The sequence below is a fragment of the Gambusia affinis genome, linkage group LG08 (genome assembly GCF_019740435.1).
Source record: "Gambusia affinis linkage group LG08, SWU_Gaff_1.0, whole genome shotgun sequence".
Classification (NCBI taxonomy): Eukaryota; Metazoa; Chordata; class Actinopteri; order Cyprinodontiformes; family Poeciliidae; genus Gambusia; species Gambusia affinis.
Window position 1 is genome coordinate 3755694 of NC_057875.1, and position 23741 is coordinate 3779434.

General features: G+C 40.3%; 1 protein-coding gene across 7 annotated transcripts in view; it reads right to left on the reverse strand.

The window, feature by feature from the left end:
• zfpm1 (zinc finger protein, FOG family member 1) overlaps positions 1 to 23741 on the reverse strand; it is a 102678-nt gene that overhangs the window by 41731 nt on the left and 37206 nt on the right. For all 7 annotated transcript variants that reach the window (XR_006371412.1, XM_044125828.1, XM_044125830.1 and 4 more), the window contains 2 exons: positions 9405 to 9551; positions 2701 to 2835 (listed from right to left, as the gene is read on the reverse strand). Coding sequence is in view for 6 of the 7 variants with exons in the window: in XM_044125828.1 (XP_043981763.1) it covers positions 2701 to 2835; positions 9405 to 9551 (282 nt within the window). In the remaining variant the exon portion in view is untranslated. The remainder of the gene's footprint in view (positions 1 to 2700; positions 2836 to 9404; positions 9552 to 23741) is intronic.

Consider the following 23741-nt stretch of genomic DNA (forward strand, 5'->3'; position numbering starts at 1 on the left):
ACTAATTGCTAGACACATTTACACTCATTATGGCCTTTTTTTTCTGAAGGTTTAATAATTCAAATGGAGATTCTGACACCACAGGATGAACAGTAGCTCCTAATTAGTGGAGTATCTATTTATTTATATCTAAATAAATACGTTTTATAATGTTGTATAAAATAAATCTAAATGGTTAAATGAAAAATCTGCAGAATGTGCTCATTTTGATCAGATTAATTGATCAATCATCAACAATAACAGATAAAACAATCAATAACTAAAGTAATCATTAGATGCAGAACCTAATTTTTAGACATTTAGACTCATTACAGCTGTTTTTCTACGGGTTTAATAAGAAATCAAGATTTTAACACCTGAAAAACCTGCAGAATGTGTTCATTTGTTATCTGATTAAATGAATAATCATCACAATAATCAATAGATTAATTGATAACTAAGATAATCATTGTCTGCAGCCCTATTTTCTAGACACAGACTCATTATGGCTGTTTTTCTAAAGATTTAATCAGAAATCAAGATTTTGACACCTGAAAAATCCGCAGAATGTTTCCATTCGTTATCTGATTAATCAATTAATTGCTAACATAATTGATAGGACAATCGATAACTAGAATAATCATTAGTTGAAGAATCTAATTTCTCGACTCATTAAGGCTGTTTTTCTAAGTGTCTAATAACCCAAACTGAGATTCTGACACCCCCGGATGAGCAGCAGCTCCTAATTCGAGGCGATTCGTTTTGATTTTCCAGGATTTTCTGACGAGCAGGTGAGCAGCTCGTTCGATTTAAAGTGTCTGAAAGGCAACAAGAGTGAGAAACGAGCGAAATTCCAACAGTCGGACTCGGAGATAAAAGCCTGTTTATTCCCAGAGCTGCACACCTCTCCTCTGCGTTCATGTCACACACGGGAACATTCCTTATGAGCAGAAGAAACAATGAAAAGAAGGAAAACGGAGGTAAGGGTTGCTAGCAGTGATGGAGAGAACAGAGGAGAAGGTGGATGGATGGAGGGAGGAAGGAGAGGAAGAGGAGGAGGAACGGGGGGGCTTGACGATAAGAGAAAAATTCAGACCGGTCAAAGTTTCCTTTTTGCCAATCGTGCTCCTGATAAAGACAGCGCCTGCTCCGGAGCTGATAGAGGGGCTATCTCTCTCCCTTACTCTGCCTCCCCCTTCCTCCCCTTCCTTCTCCTCCTCCTCCTCCTCACTCAGCCGGCAGTTAGTTTGTGAGGAGGAGAGGAAAAGAAGGGCCGTATCAGTGCAGCATCATGGTGCTAGCATCAACCAGCCACCGCGCAGCAATTAATATCGCTCCAATTACTGTTAAAGGGACAAGGCTGGGACAGGACGATAATGAACACATCCTCTCTTCCCCGGCAGAGGAATTAAAACACACACACACACACACACACACACGGGGAGAGAGAGGCGCGTGGACGTACATAAAACGTGCACAGCTTGAAAAGGAAATAATGCGAGATAGTGCAGTAATCTTCCTGCATTGTTTAACTCATTGAAGACAACAGACAGAGAGAAATAAATAACCGAACGCAGCTCGATAAGAGAGGAAATAAATAATAAAATTATTTACTTCTTATCTGCTCTCAGCCGTGTGTGTGTTTTTGTTTTGTGTTTTTTGTTGCGACTTTAATGTGTCACTTTCACGTCTGTGGCAACACAACAAGACCAGGAAGACCTCAGAGGACGAGGACAGAAGAAGAAGAAGAAGAAGAAGAAGAAGAAGAAGAAGAAGAAGAAAACGGAGGAGACAATCCACTTGAGAAAATGAAGGAGCTGAAAGCTTTACGTTTGTTCTGAAATATAAAATACTAATGCTTAGAGCTGAGAGTTTTACAGCAGCAGATTCGAATATGCAACCTGGAAAGAGAAAAACAAGAGGGGAAAGAAAGAAGGAAGGATAAAAAGACATAAGAAGGAGAAATAAAAGATACAAGGAAGGAAAGAATGAATAAACTCCAATAAGGATGTTTAAAAGGAAGGAAACCACACAAGTAAATGTGAAAAACACAATGAAGGGAAAAAAGAACAAAGAAGAAATGGAAGTAAAATACAAAGGAATCAGGGACTTCCACTGGCCTAGTCAAAGTCCAGAAGGTAACACGTAGGTTTTAATGGGGAACAATGAAGTGAAGCAACGCTGAAGGGAAGACCGTCCACAAAGTGTTCTTGTAGAAACAATCTGTTTTTAGACATGTTGATGTTTTTCACGTTTTAGGTGAATTCACACCAGCCATGTTTAGTCGGGTTTAATCAAAGCCCAGTTCGTTTTTCTAGAAAGCCCAGTTCATTTAGGGAAACTAAAAAAAGCAAACTCTGGCCCGCCTAAAAACCTTGGTTTCAATTTGGCTGAAGTGAACTCTGGTGTGGTTCGAATGCGAACACGAAGCGGACCGGAGAGCGCTCCAAAAGCAGGAAGTGGACTACAACACAGGGCATTCTGGGTAAATGCAACCAAAGCAATACTAGGATTTCTAGTACATATTTGTAGTGATTTGATCTAGTTCAATTAGACAAAGAATATCTGGTAAGATTTTGTGTTTTTACAGTGCGGTTTGGTTGCGAACTGCACTTTCGAAACAACCAGATGCGAAAACAACCTTAGATTATCAAACTGAAAATATAAAGTTAATTAAAATGCAGTGTGTAGTCATGACCGTACTAGTGTGGTGACTCTCACCTGGACCTCTCCACTGTAACACTTCTTCCTCTTCCTCCTCCTCATCCTCGCCGCCGCTCTGCATAGCAGCCGGCTCCTCCCCTTCGCCATCGTCGTCATCATCAGGTCCTCCTCCTGAGTCCTGCATCCCTGACTCTGGAAACACAAAGAGCTCCAGTTGAATCAAACACCCAGCTGAATCTCAGCACACAGGTCAAACCCCAGTATGTATGTGCGTGTGTGTGTGTGTGTGCGTGTGTGTGTGTGCATGCGTTTGTTTCCAATACCTAGTGGGGACCATTTTCCTGACACATACGACGTTGTGGGGACCCACTGCTCCTTGTGGGGACCGAAGCCTGGTCCCCACAAGGGGAAACGCTATTTTTGGGTCAGGGGTCAGATTTAGGACTAAGGTGTGAATTGAGTTTTGGTTAGGGTTTGGATAAGGTATGTAAAGGTTAGGGTAAAGCTAAGGCTAAGGTTTAGGCTGTAGAAACGAATGGAAGTCAATGGAAAGTCCCCACAAAGATAGCTGAGCAAACATGTGGGTGTCTGTGTGTAGGCGTACGTGCGTGTGTGTGCATTCCTCCTTTCTGCTGATCAAAGGCAGCAGTGAAATCTTACCAGGTATTTTGGGTCCAGTCCATAATGCAAATATCTAGGAGTGTCACAATAATAACAATTAATTCCATGATTTATTGTTTTTCTCTTCTTCTTTCTTTCTACTAAAAACTGGATAAAAGTCTTCAGTCCTGTGATTTGGTCTCAACTAAACGTTTTTTTGAAGGACAGCTCTGTTTACAGAGGGTTCATAATTCCTTTAATTTGTTGTTTCTGTTTTTTTCTTTTCTCTCCTTTGGGGGTCTTTTTGTGGGCTCTAGTGTCCCTTATAAGACAGTAGGCTGACAGGAAGGGGGAGGCAGAGGGGGGTAGACATGCGGCAAATGTCGCCGGGTCCGGGAATCGAACCCATGACGGCCGCGTCGAAGACTCAAGGCCTCCAAATGTGGGTCGCGCTATCCCCTACGCCACCATAGCACACCCATTTCTGTTGTTTTGTTTAATTCATTTTGGCTATTTAAAAATTTTTCCAGTGTAAATTGTTCATTAGAATTTAATGTTTATTGATCTTTGAGAATGTGTTCTTACATTATTATTATGCTATTACCATTATGTTACTTGAAAAAGGTTGCTGAAAAGTTAGGGTTAGTTTTGTCTTATTTCACAGATATTTGCACTAGAAACTTGACCAATTGTGATTTTGCAGTGTGTGCTCTCCACTCGTTCCTCTTTTTGTCTGCTTTTCTTTCCCGTTCCTTGCCTGCATGAAGCCAGGTCTTGTGCAACGTTCCCTCCTCTAATCTTTCCATCTGCTTCGCTTCCTGCCGTCCCACTGTCACCTTCAGGAGAAACTGAGGCGGCCTGTGTTACACTAATCAGCTCTGATATCCCTGTCATTGATCAAGCTGATTAGCCAGCCTCTTGCTGCCTGATCAAAGACATCATGGGAATGCTGGGTTCAGAATATCAGGCTGTGTGTGTGTGTGTGTGTGTGTGTGACATATATTAACCCTGAACTTTGCCTGGTGGTATCAGTGAGTCCATCAGACCTCGGGGCCTCTCCCTATTAGCACAAGTCATGATTTGTTAGATTAGATTGATACTTGCATCATTGCATATCACAATATCTGACCGGGGATCTGTCTTACGACATCATCAGGCCAAGGGTCAGCTGACTGCATGGAACTGGGTCCGACACGTCAGGATTAGCCTCCTTAATAACGATAACCGGCTGAAACTCTGGAGCCCATTGGTTGATTTATTTGCAGTTTTTCTGACTGCTTTTTCTCTAGATTTCGGTCCAGGACCATTTCAGAGGAATGTTACAATCACTTAACTTTGAGTTATGAATCATAAAGGCAAAAAAAACCCCCCAAAAAACTCTTAAGATTGTCAAACATTAGCAAAGAACCAATGTTAGACTGGATCTTTAGGTGTTACCAACAGGATGTTACAAAAATAAAGTTTAGTACCATTTATTTAGCCTGAGTCAACAAAAACTTGACATTTGAGAACTTGACAAAAAGTCAAAATTCAGCTTAAAAATGATGTTTTTTTTATTTTAGATGAGTCTGAATTTGTGTTTTACTTGTTTACTTTGGCAAAGAATCCGATAAACTACAATATATTTCTAAAACCGCTCATTGTTGAAGGTTTGTTTGTTTATCTAACCTGCCTTAGATTAAGGTAAAACAAGCTTTGCTGAGCTAGACTAGACTAAATTGACCTTAATTATGTATAGTAGGTCAAACTGTACTGAGGTAAACTTAGCGGCAGTGGGCTACAAACAAAAATAAGGTAAAATAAACTAACTTAAGACAGGATGAACTGAGATAGTGCACAAACGTGTCCTAATTTAGCTTAGCTTTTGCTACTTTCATTTATCTTGACACAGCATAGCTAGTTATGCTTAACCTGGCCCAGTTTTACTGACTGGCAGATTATTTCACTTACCACACAGGGAAAATGTCTTGCTATAAGTGAAATTACAATAATTCGCTAATGGAACTAGAACTTTCTCGTCAACATTTATGAAATATTGACTTAAAACAAGATTATGTGTCTTGCTAAAAAGTTACTTATAAGTTAGTTTTGTCTTAATTCAAGTGTACGATATTTGCCTAGAAACTAGACCAAAACTATTGGTACCATATATTTTTGCAGTGTACCAACCTAACATGTTTTTGGTTGACTGACTGAATCAAAGGATGCTTCTGAAAACTTGTCGTCCGAGCTGAAAAAACTTAAATCTCTTTTTCTCCGAGTCCTAATCGTCGCCGCCATACTGAAAACTCCAGACTTTACCTTCCTCCTTTCTCCTCTTCCCCCAAATCCCGCCCAATCTGCGGCCCCCGCCCCGATAACGCTGCAGCCGCGTGCACAAAGGCCATGTTTACCCTTGCATTCCCGCTCCGATAAACAGCGATAGCGCCCGATCGATACGGGCCATAAACGCCCCGTGACGCCTTCGCGCTCCGTCGTTATTAACAAAAGAGTTGAGAGGCCGCTTTAAAAAAAGAAGACATCCAGTTTCACGTCACGTTCACTTTCCAACCGTTTCAAATCCTCACACAAGATGTACTGTACACACACACACACACACACACACACACACACTTGCCTAAACAGTGCCATTATTTTCAGCTATAAATCACATTGAATGGCACATTGATTTTATCCTGCAGGGGCTGCAGCATGAGGGGAGCTGCAGACACAGTTATTGCGTTTAATATTATCAATATTATCTCCCATATCATCTGAGACAGGGAGGCAGGTATCAGGAGGAGTCGACAGACACTTTTCTGCCAACTCCCACCCCCCGTTTTCTTCGCCCTCCCTCCTCTTCCTCCCCCCTCAGCGAGGCAGTTTCCATCAATCTGATAAGCTGAACTTCCCCTGTCACACCTGCAGGGCAAAGTCACCCAGCATTCTCTCGCCTCCCAACTCCGACAGCCCTCCGACTTCATCCTTTGTGTGCTTGAATGTTTCCTTTCTGCTACATGCTAAATGGTCCAATCGCGTGCAGCCCCCTCTGACCCTGGTTCCGGTTCTACGCAACACGGGTCAGATCCACCAACAGGACCTTCTAAACAGCATCCCAGATACTTTTTTGTGATGTTTCTTCCTATTGTTCTGTGTTGTTCCAGTTATTCTCGCCGCCGTTGCGTCTGGTGACTCCTACAAGAGGCGAAGATGTGTTATTGGTTTTATGTGGCTGTCAGGAGTCGAGCCGTATCGTTCTTAACGATCTGAAGCCGAAACAGCAGAAAACAGTGGATACCAAAGGAGAGGCAGCGACAACAGTTGATATTTTAGTTTGAATAAAATGCATGGATCACTTTTTTAAAAGTCTGTGAACAGGTTTAGTATGTATTTATTGAAAAATGTTTGGAAAAGGAAGGAAAATATAAAATTTTGCTGAACGAACATGGAGTCATTAGTCTTTAATATTTTTGCTATTAATTATGACAACACTACTTTTTAATTTTCATAGATAAAACAACTAAAATCCCAGCTGGTTGACAAACATTTAGTTGCTACAACACATCTGTAACAAAAACTGGATGAAAAGTTTTCAGTTTGATGCTTTGGCCTCAAACAAACCTTTTGTTGAAGGACAACTTTGTTCGCAGACGGTTCACAATTCATTTTATTTGTTGTTTCTGATGTTTTGCTTTTTATTTTGAATATTTTGAAATGTCTTCCAGTTCCAGTGTTAAACGTTCGTTAGCATTTAATATTTGTTAATTTTTGAGAATGTGTTCTCGTGCCATTATATTTATATTACCTGAAAATGGTCTCAAAACAACAATAGTATCGTTTATCACAATAACTTCTGGGATGATTTATCATCCAGAAACATTTGTTATCATGACAGGCCTAATCCTGTTAACTTGGTTCACCTTTTTAAAAATCATTGCAGCTGAAAAGTTGCAAAAATAATTTCCACCACAAATAAGAATTACTCAAATGAATCAATAAAAGCCCAGAATTAAAAGATGGGAACTTCTTCTGATTGGTTGAAAACAAAACCGGTTCACAGCGGACATCAATCAATCAGTTTGGAGAGTTTTATACATTTTAATAAATAAAAACCCAAAGCAATCGTCGCCACAGCGTGCAGTAAAGACGTCATATTTTTTATTTTTTGAAGCAAACAGTGCTCCTTTTGTAAAACCAACAGGCAGAGAGCTGTTAAATTACACGGACAGATACAAAGCAGCGAATCCTGACTGTGAAGAAATGACTGTTGCTGCTAATCCGGTGTACAGTCTTGAGCTGTTTATCACGATGAAACCCGAGATTACCGCCTCTGTCGTTTGTTCCTTTACGCCTCACGCACACTTTTTCTATCGTCGCCGATCACACTGATGAAAAACTGCAAAAAGAAAAAAAATCAGCTTGCAAGACAATAAAATATTTAAAAACGTCCCGCTGATTGGCTCAGACATTGGTACGACAATTAGAGGTCAGGAGGAGGTGACGTGCCGAATTATCGGGCCAGAAGTGGATTTTTATCACGTTTCCTGTGATGTATAAAAATGATTGTTTGAAGAAGAAGAAGAAAAAAAAAAAAGGAACTTGTTGTTTTTGCAGGTTGCAACTGAACAGCGATTCTGAGAAAAGAGAGGAAAAGAAAGAAAAGAAAAAAAGAGAAGAAGAGACGTGCAGAACAGATGCGCCTTAATAAACGACGCTTTCGATGAACGTTAATAAACCGGCGGCGAGCGCTCAGGCCCCTTACTGCTAGAATGTGTTTTTCTTTTTCTTGCTAAAGTTATCAGGCTGGTTATCACTGTGTGGGTGTGTGTGTGTGTGTGCGTGTGTGTGTGTCGTCCAGATGGCGGATAACAGGCCCTGCCTTTATTAGCCAGCGCTGGCCTGATAACGACCTGGTATTGATCCCAGGTTGAAAGAGCAGGTTCGTCAAACATGGCTGATTTACAGAGAGCTGATAATGGCAGCGCTGGGCAACCGAGGAACCCCGGAGAGGAGAAAGAGGAGTAAATCAACACTGTGATGATGAAGGAGGTGTGTGTGTGTGTGTGTGTGTGTGTGTGTGAGGCCTAAACACATGCACAAACAGGAAAAAATGGACGCCAATTCGGTTTGCTATCGACAAACTGGCTCACATGTGAGGCATGCCTGAATTCTCTCATCTTCTTCTTCTTCTCATTTAATCAGCACATAACCCACCGCTCACCTCAAACGTGTGCGCACACACACACCCACCCACACACACACGTTGGGCTAATCTCTAATCTGGTCTCGATTAGCACCTGACCGAATTTCCATGGGTTTATCAAACCAAACCAAACAGCAGACGGTTATCAGCCTCAGCCCCCAAAATTTCACAAGAGCAGGAATTTTTTTATTTTTTAGATTAAAAAAGAAACACAGCCGGGGAAATCTTGAATAAGTCAAAAGAATATGAGAGAAAACTCTGATATGACAAGGCAGGAGATGGTGATGGAGGAGGAGAGGTGGGGGGATTTGGGATAAGAGGGCGGACTAACCGGAGGCCGCGGAAATGTTTTCTTCTTCTTCTTGTTTTTTTGGAAGAGATAAAAGAGTGACACGTGTGGAAGTCACAAGCACATAACGGTGCGGCAGCCATTTTTCCCGCATCTCTGCAGAACGTTACGGGTCTGCTGACAGAATAACGGGTCAACTTTGGTTGACTCGAGGATCGATGTGGAAATAAACGTTGGAAAGGTCACGGATGCACCGATCCAATATTAACATTGATTCGGTTTCTGTTTTAAATATCTGAAATAAAACTTTCCTCTCCACCCCTCTGCTCTGTATTTTTAAGCAGCTGTGAGGCATCATAGTGAAACCTTAAACTGCTGCTGCGCATGTTACTCAACAGGTTGTTGCTAGGTAACCAAAGAATGAGTGGGTTGCTGGGTAACCAGAGAGCGAGTGAGTCAGTCAATTCCAACATTTCTTAGCTCGTTGTGAAAGGTTGAGCAGCTGAAGTGTTTCCTCTGCCTACATCTCCCAGAATGCTGTGCAGCTCTGGTTCAGATATTACTTTACTGATTTATGATCAAGCTCTCAGCTCTATCTAGGATGGATGGATGAACGGATGGATGGATGGATGAACGGATAGATGGATGGATGGACGGATAGATGGATGGATGGACGAACGGTCGTCTGACCTTCGTTGTAGAGCGCCGTGTACGATGGCGGGCTGCAGCTGTCTCCCTCTGCTGAATCCTCTGGATCCGAGGCTCCGCCCTCCTCGCCTGATAGGCTCGGCGTGTCCGCTGTGTTTTCCTCTCCGCCGTCCAGATCCCCGTGGGAACCTGAGACCAAGAAAATAAGAGTAAAAAAAAAAAAAAAAAAAAAAAAAAAATCAACCTTAGTCATTTTATTAACTTTTTTTCTTTTATCTGTTTGTGTAAATTGAAAGAAAAAAAACTGATTGAACTTATGAATAACACTGTTGTTAGCCTGTTAGCCTTGGGGACTCTGGGTTTTACTTCTGTAACAGTCAATAGCACAACTGTGGATTTATCACTAAATTGTCACAATATTCTCTGATTTACTTAACATAATTTCCTGTAAAATGATTAAATCAAAGCAACAACGTGACCGCTGTCACTCATCCTCATACCCTTTCACTCAATGGACAGGAGAAAATGTCTGCAAAATCTTTACTAGTACAATTCTGCTACATTAATCATAAATATTGTATTTATTAAACCAGAAGAAACCATACAGCAGTTTGCTAATTCTTTAGTGCTACATTTTCAGCTAATGCAAACATGACATTTAAAATTAGAATATTACATCAGACCAAAACAAAAATGTGGGCTTGATGTAAAGTATGTTTAATACTTGCTTTAAGTACTTTTAATCTGAGAAACAAGACTAATGACGTATAATCTAATTTATTAAATATGACTGTATTGCATCCAGATTTGGCTCATGACCTGTAACTCTTAAATCTCAGGTACAGTGCTGGTTTGATAGGTCTCCAACCAACTGAACTCAGGTAGCATTTCCCAGTTCTCACTGGATAAATCATTTTTAAATCTTTATTTCCGTGAACTCAGATTTGACAACACATCTGTACATTCTCAGCTTACTTTCCCTTACTCTTTGTTTTATTTAATTACCAAATATTTTGGGGAAATGGCGACAAATATAACAAAACTGAAGTGTAAAAGAACAAAAATTACATTATAAGACACTTTTGGATATTAACTGCAAATTAAATACATTTGCTTCATTTATTTATTGATTTAATACATATTTAATTCAGTATGTTATTGTGCGTTTAGCTCAGCTATAAATTGTGACTGATCTGAAAACATTTTGTTTTCCCTGAAGCTCTGCAGTCCAGCATGACAAAGATGGATGCCTGTACTGTAAAGGGAACAAATTAAAGCCCTTAACACAGATATTTATATATATTTTAAATACAGTAATTCAGAAACAGGCTTCAGGATTGGACACGCTGAACGGTTTAATCCAGAAGATTAATAGCACGAAGCCGAAGGGAACCTCTGAGCCAAATGACAGTATACCTAAAATTACAGCTAAAAGAGTGATTAGTGCCGGGCTGATCGCTATCAATTACAGTCCCATAATCCCTGCTGACCAGAGTAATTATACAGTACTTTTGATCTATTTTAGCCTGTTTGAAGATTACATCCACAAAAGAAGAAGAAGAAGTAGTCAGTTAATATGGATTTAAAGTGACTTTCATTAATGATGCGCTCTCTATAGGATGGATCTTTTAATGGCGCGCTAACAGATCCAATATTCGCCCATATTTACAGTCCGGGCCTGCACACACATTTACACACACACACACACACACACACGCTGATGAAGACGATTTTTCTGAGTGAAACAAATCCCGACACAGATCCAGGATTTTTTAATTTCTTTATTTTCTAACAATCCTCGATCCAGAACAGGTCGCAAATTAATTTCCAGGAGTCTGCGCAGACTGGCGGGCCGGGCGAGCAAAGGGGGAGGGGGGGTTAGCGGGTTGTTTCTAAAGCCGTGACTGGGGGGCGTATATATTTACAATGCTGGAACAAAAGGAGTCTATAATCTATACAAAGCACACAACAATACCCGTGAATAAAGCAGCTTGTAGAAAAAGGGAGAGGCAATATTTCTAATTCTGTTAATTTCACTTCCAAAGCAATTAAAAGCAGGCAGAGATAATGCCGGGAAACAATCGGCGGCTGACAAAGTGTTTCTGTCTTTGTAAATGAAACATCTTTAGGCTAATTTCAACTTCCACGCCTGCATGGTTCACTCTAATTTCAGATAAAAAATTAACAGCAGATTTGGACCTTCATATAAAAAAAAAGAGAGAAAAAGACAGAGAGGAGGAGAAAGAAAGAAAAAGATCGATTCGGTGTGGAAAATATTTTTAGAATTAGCTCCATGTCGTCCAAGCTTTTGCTCCATCTAATTTTCCGTATCTGGAAGGACATTTCCATACAATTAATTTCTCTTTAATCAGAGTTGTACAAAGGGACTTCTGTGTGTAAAATTCCAATTATAAATCCTGTTCAAACTGGAAGTTTAAATTATGATTCCTCCCCTCGTTAGCGCTGCGGTTTAATGAATCAATCGCTGCATCGCTGCTTTTACACATCAAATGGTGTGGAAAACTCTCAGCTCCGCTTTCCGCCTCCTTTTATCCCGGCAGAAATATCTTCCCCTTTTCTTTTTTCCTCTTCCGGTGTCGGACAGTTGGCAGAAGGGCCTTCCGATAAGTGAGCCATGTTCTACTTCATTTACTAGTCTCAAACTTAAAGTCGTTAATTGCTACAGCGAGATATCCTAGAAAATTGGGACTGAACTCCTTCCAGAGATGGAGGAATAACAAGAAGACTTATTCCAAATGCGTCTCATCAATTAAACTGGGAATTATCCGGCTTTCCAGGATCTGAGAACACCTGGAGCTGTTCCTGTTCTGGAGCCAAGAAAACTTTCACAGGGTTTCTGCAGGTTTCAACAACTCAAATTTAAGACTTTTTAAGACAATTATGAGTGGAATTTAAGCCCTTTATCTCCACAGGAATGTTCAAACTTCCTCCAGCCAACTGGTGATAAATTTGCACTTATTGATGGAAGCAAAAAAAGTTAGCTAGCTAGCAAGGGCATATTAGCAGCTAGCTAGTGCAACGAGGGCCAAAACGGGCCCTGATTTTTTTCTCTGTTTTTGTGTTTATGAAAGTTTTATAAAATCTGTATTAAAGATCCAAAACTGGCTTATTTATTTAAAAAAAGAGACAATTTTCAAAATGGCTGGATCATCAGTTGTTTTCTGTTTTGTTGGCCATATTTTTTACCATTCTTATTTGTGGAAAGGAGCCCAATAAAATCATTTCCAGGGCCACAAATGGCCCCTGAGCCACATTTTGAACACCGCAGGGTCACGGAAAGCAATAAAGATGTCTGAGTGCAACTCAAAGTTTATACCTGACTGAAAACTCACATGAAAAAAAAAAAAAATACACAGAATACACAAGACTTGAGGTCAGTTTGTGTTTTATGGCCATAATTTTAGATAAATGAATGTCAGACTTTTTAAGGATGTGTTGGCTCCCTGTTCAGTGTCTGCACAAAAAAACAACAATCAAAATGTCTCCAGGTTGGACAGAGATTTCACTCCAGCTCAGGTTCACATTAGCGCTGCACCAATATGAGATGAAACAAACTTTATAATGAGTCAAACTTCAGCGTCTGTTTTTCCCAGACACTCATTTGGTTTGACACTCTGATGCTACTGCAGATTAACCAATCTGGCTTTTCCTGACTCATTTCAGTTTGGGTTTTTCTTTGAGGTTTGGTCTGCAGGTTCTGAATTTTGACTGATTCCAGATACAGTGTGTAACAGAGAAATAAAAAGCACATCAGGTTCTTTTTTTTGATGGAGATAATGGCTTAGAATCAAACAGGAAATCAAGAAGTTCAAAGATTACGCCAAATTTACGCAACAGAGCCTTTATCTGATTTTATTAACTCAGAAAAACTCCAGAAGAAGCTGATTCAAAGTAGCTAAAGTTCTTAGTTATGGTGCATTTAATGAATTTTCAACATTATAAATTAACTGGTGATTAAATTTTTTTTTATTTTTACACTGTAGCTCCAGTTCACAAGTTACAAGTTTGGGAATTATTCATTTACATTCTTAGTAAAAGAGTTTTTTACTCCACTTTGCCTTTCTCCTCAAGCCGCTCACCTGACTGTGTGAAAAATACCAATCAAAACAAATCTTGAACTCTGAGTTTCAAAACATTCCAGCAGTCACACATTTAACTTTTTAAATGTGAACAAGGTTTTACGCAGGATAAATGAGACATTTAAGAGACCCTCCAGTACTAACATGGAAGTGAATGAGAGCCTGGGCGTGTGACCTCTGTGCTCTGATTCAACAGGAAACCTTAAGTCCTACAGGAGTGGGAGTCACACTGAGTGAAAGTAGAGAAAAATACCAACCTTTTGATGTATAAACTGCACATGTGGGGTGGAAACTGGTGGCATAAAAGAAGTTTAAATAAAAAAGTTGCTGAACATTTCACTGGGTCAGAATCTAAAGTGTGACGACATCACGAAGCTGAACAATCTGGGGCAAAATCACCAAATTTTCAAATATTTAAACTGTGATTGTGTAAAAACTCAAAGTTATCAAAAATCCACACAACTTTCTGTGAACTAATGAAGATTTGAACAAAGTTTCTACTGAGCTGTGGAGCTCTGAACAGTTTTCCAACCGCAGTCTGTGCTACAAACATCAGCTTAACGTTTATGGTTTTAGCTAATTCCAAGCTACCGATTGTCATTTGTGATCTTTTTTTAATATCTGATCAGAAGCAACGAGCAGTAAATCATAAAGAGAGGAGAACGCATGCCAATAACAAGAAGTGTAAAAAATGTTTCCATTGGCTTGCAGCTTAGCATCAGATTGAAACTTAATTAGATTCTACTTAATAAGGAATTGTTGAACTGAGAGGATGTGAAAATAAATGATTGATTCATGCAATGATCATGTTACATCACTGATCATATGATCAATACAGGAAAGACAGAAAATTTTACCAAGTCATTTTGTTCCAGTTTCTAGTGCAAATATCTTTATACATCTGAAATAAAACAAAACTAGCTTAAAGGCAGCTTTTCTAAGAGGTTTGTTTTATGTAAATAATTCCTGAATATTAATGAAAAACTACCAGTTCCACTGGCAGATTATTTAACTTATAACATGGGAAAATGCCTTGTAACAAGTGAAATAATTTGACAGTGGAACAAGTACGTTTTCATCAATATTAAGGAATTATTGACTTAAAACAAGTCTTATTTAAAGTGAACCAAGATTTTTTGCACTAGAAGTCAGAACACTTGTTAAGATTTTGCGTTTTTGCAGTGAAATCAGCTGTTTTCAGCAAACCGTCACCGTCGATATGGAGGGAAAACTGAAAAAGCTGAGAGTTCCTGAAGGCGACTCTCGATTTTTCTTCTTCTATGGTTTATTTCAGCTGCATGAAAGACAGGTGACAGATTGTTCCCACTCTACAAACCTGCTTATTCAATCCAATCCAGGTTTTAATTGGATGGAAATAGAAAACTGACCAACAAGCAGCATACAGAATCAGCTGATGAATAAAAGACGAAAAATATTTTCAACAGCAGATTTCTGTCTTATTTTCTGGAGATTCTAAGACGCTAAATGAAGCAGACTGATGTATTTCAGGCAAACGGTTCCTTTAAGCTGAAGACGAGCAACTTCTGGCTCCAAGTTAACATGAATAAAATTTCCATCCTCACAGAGATTAAACGGGAACAGATACGGAGCTACGGGAATACTAGAAAACTGGAGAGCAGCTGTCTGTCTCGGAGACGCGACGAGAGGCGGAACAAAGTGCTGCGGCTGATGAAGGAGCTGAAGATGCTGCTTTATTAACTCTGGGTCCACATCAAACCTGCAGCTTGGCTGATTAAACACAGAGACAAGGCACATCAAACCTGCACGCTCAACAAGCTGATTAAACAGACGGCAGCCGAGCCGCCGCGGCGCAGACAAGACATCAGACCTGCAGAGAGCTGCAGAAGAAGAATCACAGACTCCTGAAGAGAAACATGAAAAGAGCAAATTCAGAGAGAGAGAAAGGAGGCGAAGATGAGGAGGAGGATGGCACCTGACACAGAGTCAGGAGCTGGAGAGGAGCCACTTATTGATCAGAGTCACGAGGAAACGCTCCTCATCAACTTTACACTTTAAACATTTCCTTCAGCGCTGCAGCGATCGTATCGCCGATCCGTGACCGCCTCCAACTAAACAAAGCACCGGCGAGTTCAACAGACATGACAACAGGAATTTTCTGTTTAAATTTCCCAATGAAACCTGGGGAAACGGAGAAAATTAAACAGAGATATTTAATGAACGCCAGGCTAGGAATGTATGTTTTGGTTGCATTTACCCAGAATGCTCTGTGGTTTCCGGTATAATTGGCGTTCACATGTGCTTACGAACCTCATCAAAGTTCACTTCAACCGAATGGAAACAGAGGTTTGCAGGCGGACCAGAGTTTGCTTCACAGTTAGCTTCAGAGTTCACCCTCAGTCTTACCCTAACTGGACTTGGGTTAAAGCGAACCGAACCGGGCTGGAGGGAATATCATGGAAAAATGGAAACCAATGGAAAAATGAGGCGTTGAGTAAAGAAGTAAAGCTCCTGCTGACTTTGAGAAGCCCGGACCTTCAGCCCGGCGCGGCGTGGAGCGCAGCTGTTTACTGTGAAACTGAAACTAAGGATGGGTGATAATTATCCTGCAGCGATGCACATCAAAGGAATGAAAACAAATGTTTTAGAGGGAAATAAAGTGAAAAAGATGCACTTTTTTCCTCCCTCTCTCTTTCTTCCTGACCGACTCTATCAATCATTCCTTCATATCCTCTCTTCCTCCTCTCTCCATTCCCCTCTGTCCTTTTCTCTCCTATCTGTGGAGCTCTCACTCCATCACCTACCCTCCCTGCCTCCCCTTCATCCCTTTTTTTTGCCCCCCGCCCCCTGTGCTGCAGAAAGCGCGGTGACTGGGAGCGTCACTCTGCGCGGATAGCTGCGAGCCGTTGGCGGTTATCGGCTCCTGCAGACTCTCTCTGCCGGTCTGATCTGTCTCCTCTTCATTAAGCAAATACGCCGACGTGGAAATGAAAACATAATAGCTATTTGATTTCCAGAGAGATATTTTGCATATTGGTTCGGAGCTGATAGCGGAATTTCATCAAGTCGTTTTTTTTTTCTTCTTCTTCTTCTTCTCCCTCTCCCTCCACCGCTGCCGCCTCATCCTCCTCCTCCTTCTCCTCTTCCTCGCTGCTTTAAAAACTGAATTACTGAGCTGGGCCGGCTTTCAGCTAAGATTTCTTTACATTGCTGGGAAGTGGGAAAAAAAACCCGGCTCCCCAGGAAGACTACTTAAATGATTAAATATCCCCCCACCATTCCCATCTTTTCTTTCCTCCCTCTCTTTTTGATAAGGAGGAAGAAAATTTAAAGAATTCACAGTGCTTTAGGTTGACGGTACTAATCAGAGATAGCAGTGAGAAAATTAACTCCTTAATGAGCAGAGTCGTCTCTCTGATAAAGGTCCGGGATGGGGAGACGGCGGGGCGAGACGAACCCTGAGAGAAGGACACAAAGAGACGGAGAGATGGGAGAGCCGATGGAGGGATGGAGAACAGACAAAGGGAGGCTTAGTTTCCTCTTCCTCCTCTTCCTCTGAGGAGCGCGTTTCTGCTTCTCAGGTGGAGATAGCAGGTGATACGGCTCTCCCTCCCGCTGCTGACCGTCCGGCGGTGGGGTATCCTTCACGGCCCCCGGAGGAAGAGGAGGAGGAGGAAGAACAAGCTGATAGTCTGGAGGCTCTCAGGAGGAAATAAATCCCCCGCTGCTGCTGCATGTTGGACACCATGTTGCTTCGGACCCACCTATCGGCTGCCTGTCACGATAACCAACGATTCTGGACAATAAATCATCCCAGAAGAGATCGCGAAAAAAACGATACTATTGATTGTTTTGATTTCATTTCCAAGTAATGCATGGGAAACATTTCAAAAACAGAACATTTTACCAAGTATTTCTGGTCTAGTTTTTAGTACCAATATCTTAGTACACTTAAAATACAACAAAACTAACTTATAGGTAACTTTTCAGCAAGACATAGGAGCTTGTTTTTAATTCCTTAATACTGATGGAAAATCACTTGTTCCATTGCAAAATTATTTCATTTATAAGAAGGGAAAAATGTGTTGGTATGATTGAAATAATCTGCAGAACAAACCAAAAATACTGGGTTGTTTTCAGCAACACAACAAACTGTTGAGAAGTTTTGTAAAATAGTAAAATTACATAAGAAGAAGGAAAACCCGGCAGCTTTTCAGCAGAAACACCAGTTAAAGTAAAAAATGCTCCCAGAAAGTTGAACTTCACCTGACTGAACTGTTTTTTGTCTGGTTTTATAGTTTTTACAGTATCACTGTTTAAGTTTCGTTCATTTTTCAGATTTTACCTCAGGATGTTCAGCTTACAGTGATTCTGACCCAGTGAAATATTCACATTTTCTTTTTATTTAAGCCACTTCCATGCCCACAGCTTCGTCTCCACACGTACAGTTTCTACATCAAAACGCAGGTATTTCTGTCTGCTTTCCCCCAGCGTGTCTCTCAGTTTTCTGTCAGATCAGCCCAGAGTGGACAAAACTCACACAAACTCTCAAGTTTCTTTCCAAACTGAAACTGAAGAGTTTTGTTTTTTACTGCCGTTTCTCCAACACAAAACAAAGAAATATGTCAACATGATTTACAGTTTTTGAAACAATAATGATTCTTCTGTGTTTGTTGGCTTTTCTTCTAGAAAAAGTTGTAAATCGCCATAGCAACCGGCGACTCAGCCGTTTTTAAGATTCTGGTTCTCAGATTACCTGATTTTGGGCCTGTTCAAAGAAAGGCTTCTACTTTTAGGCTGAAACTATTTTCTGCAGTTACTGTGTACATTGTAGACACACTAATCATTTTTTCATGTGACTGGTGTCCTAAAGAAACATGTGAATGTTTTTAAAGAGCATTGTTTGGGTTTATGATTTGTGATCCATGAAGTAATAAATAGTTCATGTCGTCGTCACCATAGCATCACAAAATATCTTTAAATCCGTATAAACCAGGCATTTCTAAATAAGTAACATTTACATCTCATGTAAAGACTTTTTGTTTGTTTTTGTCAAGCATGATGTAAACACAGATTGTAAATAACAGAATGATTTCCAAATTAGTTTAGTCTGCCACACCAACCTCAAATAACAATGACCCGGATCTTTAAACCGGTCTCTACTTCTGGTTCTGTTCATACATTTCCTGCTGCTGACTGATGACTGAGCTGGACTCAAAGTGTTTCTTTACATGGTGAAATTTTCAGGCTGAACTTTGTGCAGGTCTGCAACAAGTGGAGTCGCTCAATCTGGGAGAATTAACAAATAATTAACAAAAAGACGACATTTTTCTCTGCCTTGTTCTGGAAAAGTTCACGGATCAGTTTGCTTGCTCAGGAGCAGGAACTGCAGCAAAGTCAACAGCTCCTGGCAACGCGCCGGCCTTCCTGAGAAACACGGCATCCTAACTTTGACCCCATTAGTCAAAGGTCTCAATAACTCAGTTGGCTGGATAATAAATTGACCCAGAAGTTGTTGCTGTTTGCGAACATTTAAGAGTCATAAAATGGTAAAAATATAAGGGTGCGTTCTCATACAATGATAAACTTTTAAATTTTAACAAACGTTTAACACTTGAAGACAATCCAAATATCCAAAATAAATAAACAACAGAAAAAACAAATAAAATAGATGCTGAAGTTTTGTCCTAAAGCACCAGACTGAAGACGTCAGTCATCCAGTTTTAGTTAGAAAGACAAAAAATAAAAATAATCATTCAAATGGAAATGATTGAGGTTGTTTGAATCCATCATGTGATGAACTGATTTATTACTTATTGTGACTCAGAAATGAATAAAACTAGATCTGATTTGGTATTTCTGGGTGTGAACTGGACCCGTCTGTCTTCTAAAGTGAACTAAGATGATGTTTTTGGATCTGAATAAAATGAATTTTGTGTTTTCAGAGTGAGTTTCCTGGAGCCTGGATGCATAACTGAACGTCATTCATCATCTTTGGTTTCATGGCAGAACAAAAGGCCACACTGAGTGCTAACGAAGACGACTGAGATGGAAAGATAACATTTTGAAGATGATGCATTTCAGCAGATTTCATCACTCATTCGATGCATTTCCCTCAGCTTCCTGCCGCACTTCTGGCTGCACTTTGCATGAAATGCACGGCCGTTCTCCCGGTTAGCAGGCGACCGAACGGGATCCGTCAGATCTCTCTTCTTCTCCCCAAACTCCCAAGTCAGGAATGCATCTTTTGGGTTTCCTGCGCCGCCGCAGCTCGCAGCGTGCAGGATCAAGCTTTCCCTCGGGTGTTGTGTTTCACAACCGTTTCTTCTCTGGCAGCACTTCAGACGCTGTTGCCCGTCACCGACTGCTTCATTTTTCCTCAAGGACGCCTCCATCTGCCCTCCCTTCCTCCCACACGCTCGCCGAGCGACATTCTGGTGCTGCGAACGGATTCCTCATGGAAAGTGAACATGTGTGCATCGTGATAAGACTGCGTGTTATTTTAATCGTGAAGTGAAACATTTAGATTCAGGCCTGGTTAAAAGAAAAGGCCTTTCTGTATGATGTTAACAATTCGCTGGCGGGTGGATAAACGCGCCGCATCACAAACAAACCAGCTCTCAGCGATCTGGTGTTTTATTGACTCGTATTTAAAAGAGCTTCACAGAGTAAACTTTTCCAGGGAAATTGGTCCTGAAGTATCCGGCAGCGGCAGCAGCATCGCTGTAATCTGATCTGTGTGTTTTATTCCTCATCCCAGAGGATCAACAGATAAACAAAGAGTTCATTTAAATCCGATTTTATCCCAGAAATCATTCAGTTACAATGTCTGGACTTCCTGACAATAAATCACATTAATATCAGCATTAAAAATTATCCACGACCTCCTTTAGTAAGAAAAAAAAAGACTGCAAAAAACAATGTAAACATTTATAAATACTTAGATAAACCTGGTGCTTTATATTATAAATAATTTCCTCATTAGTAGCATCTTTACTGATACCATAATTTATTTAGAAATATTATGAATATTTTTCTAAATAAATTATTATAATGAATAATTATGATGCATTTAATAATATAATAATATTATTTATTTTAGAAATGATATAAAAAAACTTATATATAACTTTATAAATATTATAGATATATTTATTAAAATTAGAAGGGTCTTTAATATTATATTACTATTATTACTTGTTATATTATATTTTCTAACTATTATTTTAGTATCATATATCTATTTAATTATCCCATAATTACTCTTTAATTTATTTTTAAAAATTTTATTACTTTTTAAATTTTTTACTTAAAGTTTTCAGGAAAATTAAAGCCAAGTTTTTTTTTGTGTAAAGTTATAATTAATTTTAAAAAATTATTTGGAACACCTATAGTACATATTTTTAATTTTTAAAGTACATTTATATTTTTACATTTTTTTAATCATCTTTTATTCTTTCTTTAAAAATAAACATGTATTTATTTCTAAATAAATACATTCATCTACTTGTTTATCATGCCTCTTTATTAATTAATAATTTTTGATTAATTTTTGTAATCATCCATGTTTTTAATCTGTTTATTTATCTACTCAGTCCTTTCGTGGCCAAAGAGAATAAAGGCTTTATTGAAAAGATGCTTTTCTAATCTGACTTCCTGTTTGGTCACATCTCTGACTCACATCTGCAGAAATGTTTGGACCCTGCAGAACGTCTCTGTGAAGAACCAGATATTCTTTCAGCAGACGGAAAAAATAAAATAAAATCAACTTTAACTTGTTTCTGTGAACACCTCTGACGTTCGTTAGAACAAACCAGCAGCTGATAAAAGTATTGTTTGTCTTTTTAATCCACCAATACGGAAAAAGGGAGAAAAAAAACAGGTGGCGTTTCGCATAAAGATGGGGGAGGAGGAAAAGGGGGCGGAGTCTGGAGATAGAGAGCGGTTACCATGCCGCCCGAGCCGAGACCCTGGACTATTGAAGCCAGGCATGCAGACGAGAAAGCCAGCCGATAAGCCCGGCTGATAAAAGATAGAAAATAGCAGCAGATTTGAACTTTCCCACCGTCCTGAGATCCACCGAGGGAGGAGGGGGTTTCATCCAGCGACTTATTCAATCCACCGATATCTGCAGCCGACGGAGAGAGGAAAACTCAGAGCAGAACTCCAGAACATGCGCTCCCAGAACGCGTGATGTTCTGGAAATACCCGGCGGTCCCAGAACAATGAAGGAAGATAATCCCAGAGCGCAGGAGTTAAACAACCAGCAGGTTTCCTAATGTGGTCAGAGGGAGGTCACACACACACACACACACACACAGAAGGTCAACCTGGGTGGGTGTGTGTGTGAAGTCATCCTCATCATCAGATCAGAGACACTGTTTCTGTCTGCATCGCTGCAGATAAAACACACACGGCCTTGAGTTAACCTGTGAGAACGTTCACACACACCGACACACAGACTGCAAACATATTTCTGCTGGAAATGAAGGCGGTTTCAGCACAAAGTGAAGCAGATCTTTGAATAAATCTGAACAACAGCGGCTCTTTTAGCCACGTGTGTCCGGTGCATTGACCATTTTATCCCGAAGCTCCCAAAGAAACCGATTTAGCAGAACAAATGGAAACTAACCCGCATGTGGACGTTTTGAACCCATGAAGGTTTAGGTCCAGATACGGATGTTTGACTAACATATGAGTGTTTTCTCACCTGATAGTCCGGCAGACTCGGTTCAATTGGGGACAAAAGTTGCAACATTTGTTACATTTTCAGCTGCTGTGCTTCTATTCCTCACTGCACTGGGTCAAACAAACTAAACCCTTTGAAAAACCTGTTCCCCTCCTCGCCTGTGGAGGCGCTGCACCAAGAACCACTGAAGGAAACAACACAAAAACTCTGCAGAAGACACTCAGCGCAACTTCCTGCTTCACAAAATGTCATCAAAAATGTTTTGATATCAGATTTTAGCGGCCCATCAGCCATTTTCCCCACTAGCGCTAAACTATAGGTGTTTGTTTTGGCTGTGTTTACCCAGAATGCCCTGCACTGAACACCACTTCCTGCTTTTGAAGCAGTCTCTGGTCTGCTAGGCATTCACATATTAATTTGAAAAGCACCAGCGTTCACCAGAGATCGCTTTTTTGATCAGAGTTCGATTCACACCTGTGCAAACAAACCAGACTTTCCAGGCAAATGGACTGGAATTGGAGTAAAGTGGACTAATCAGAACTGGTGTGAATGCACCCTGATGTTTTTCCCCAATTTGAAATAGTTACCTTATGCTGGACATTTGATCAGTTGTAGCAAAAGATGATTCTGCAGCTAAATAAATCCTTCGAACATCAACATGTAAAAAGATCAGCCGTTTCTGCTTGATTTAACGGTAAAACTGGATCAACCAGTTAGCAAAATATGCTTGAAAAGGGATTATTTTACTGAACTTGAACTGGGTGAAGCCAGCTTTTGGGCAGAGCATATTCACAAACAAATGGGTTTTTTTTTTTTATCTTAAATTCAAAATGCATATATTTTTGTACAGTTTTGAATATGTGGTTTTAGTACATAACCTATTTTTTTCACTCTGTAGATTCTAGTCAATTAATTGATTACTAAATTAGTTGATGGATGTTTTAACAGTCAACTAGTCATGACTAAAAATGATGAATCGATTAGTCACGATTAATCGTTTCAGCCCTAATCCAGAATAAAGTTAACGTCAGGATGAGAGCAAACAACCAGAAGTTGTCAAACCAGAGATTCATCCCTGACCTGGAGGCAGCAGTTCACCTTCCTCTGAGTAACAACCTCAACAGAAACTTTCCAAAATGAAAAACAGGAAAGCCAGATTTTAGTCCCTGCTCTGGTATAGGTGGGGTGAAGCTGAGAAACTCCAGCAGGATTAAGGAGGACCAGATTGACTGGTCCTCCCTGTCTGAGCATCCGTCCCTCCCCTCCGCCGGCTCTGACATGAAGCAGCTCTCCACACCACAGATCTGGAGTTCACTCCTCCTTCCCAGTCTTTCATTGACTCCTTATCATCAACGTCTTCAGCCTCATTTCATTATTTCTTCCGTCGGCCTTCGCTTTTACTTTTTATCTTCATGGTAACCGTATTGCTGCACACACACACACACACACACACACACACACGTTCCTGCTGGTCCCAGAGACCAAACACTCCAAGCAAAGAAGGAAAACAGCTCCGACTAAAAAAGACACAAACATGACGGAGAGAGCAACACAAACTGCCCTGAGGGAGGGTTACTGTGTCTGAGCGGAGGAGCTAATGGGCGCCTCTTG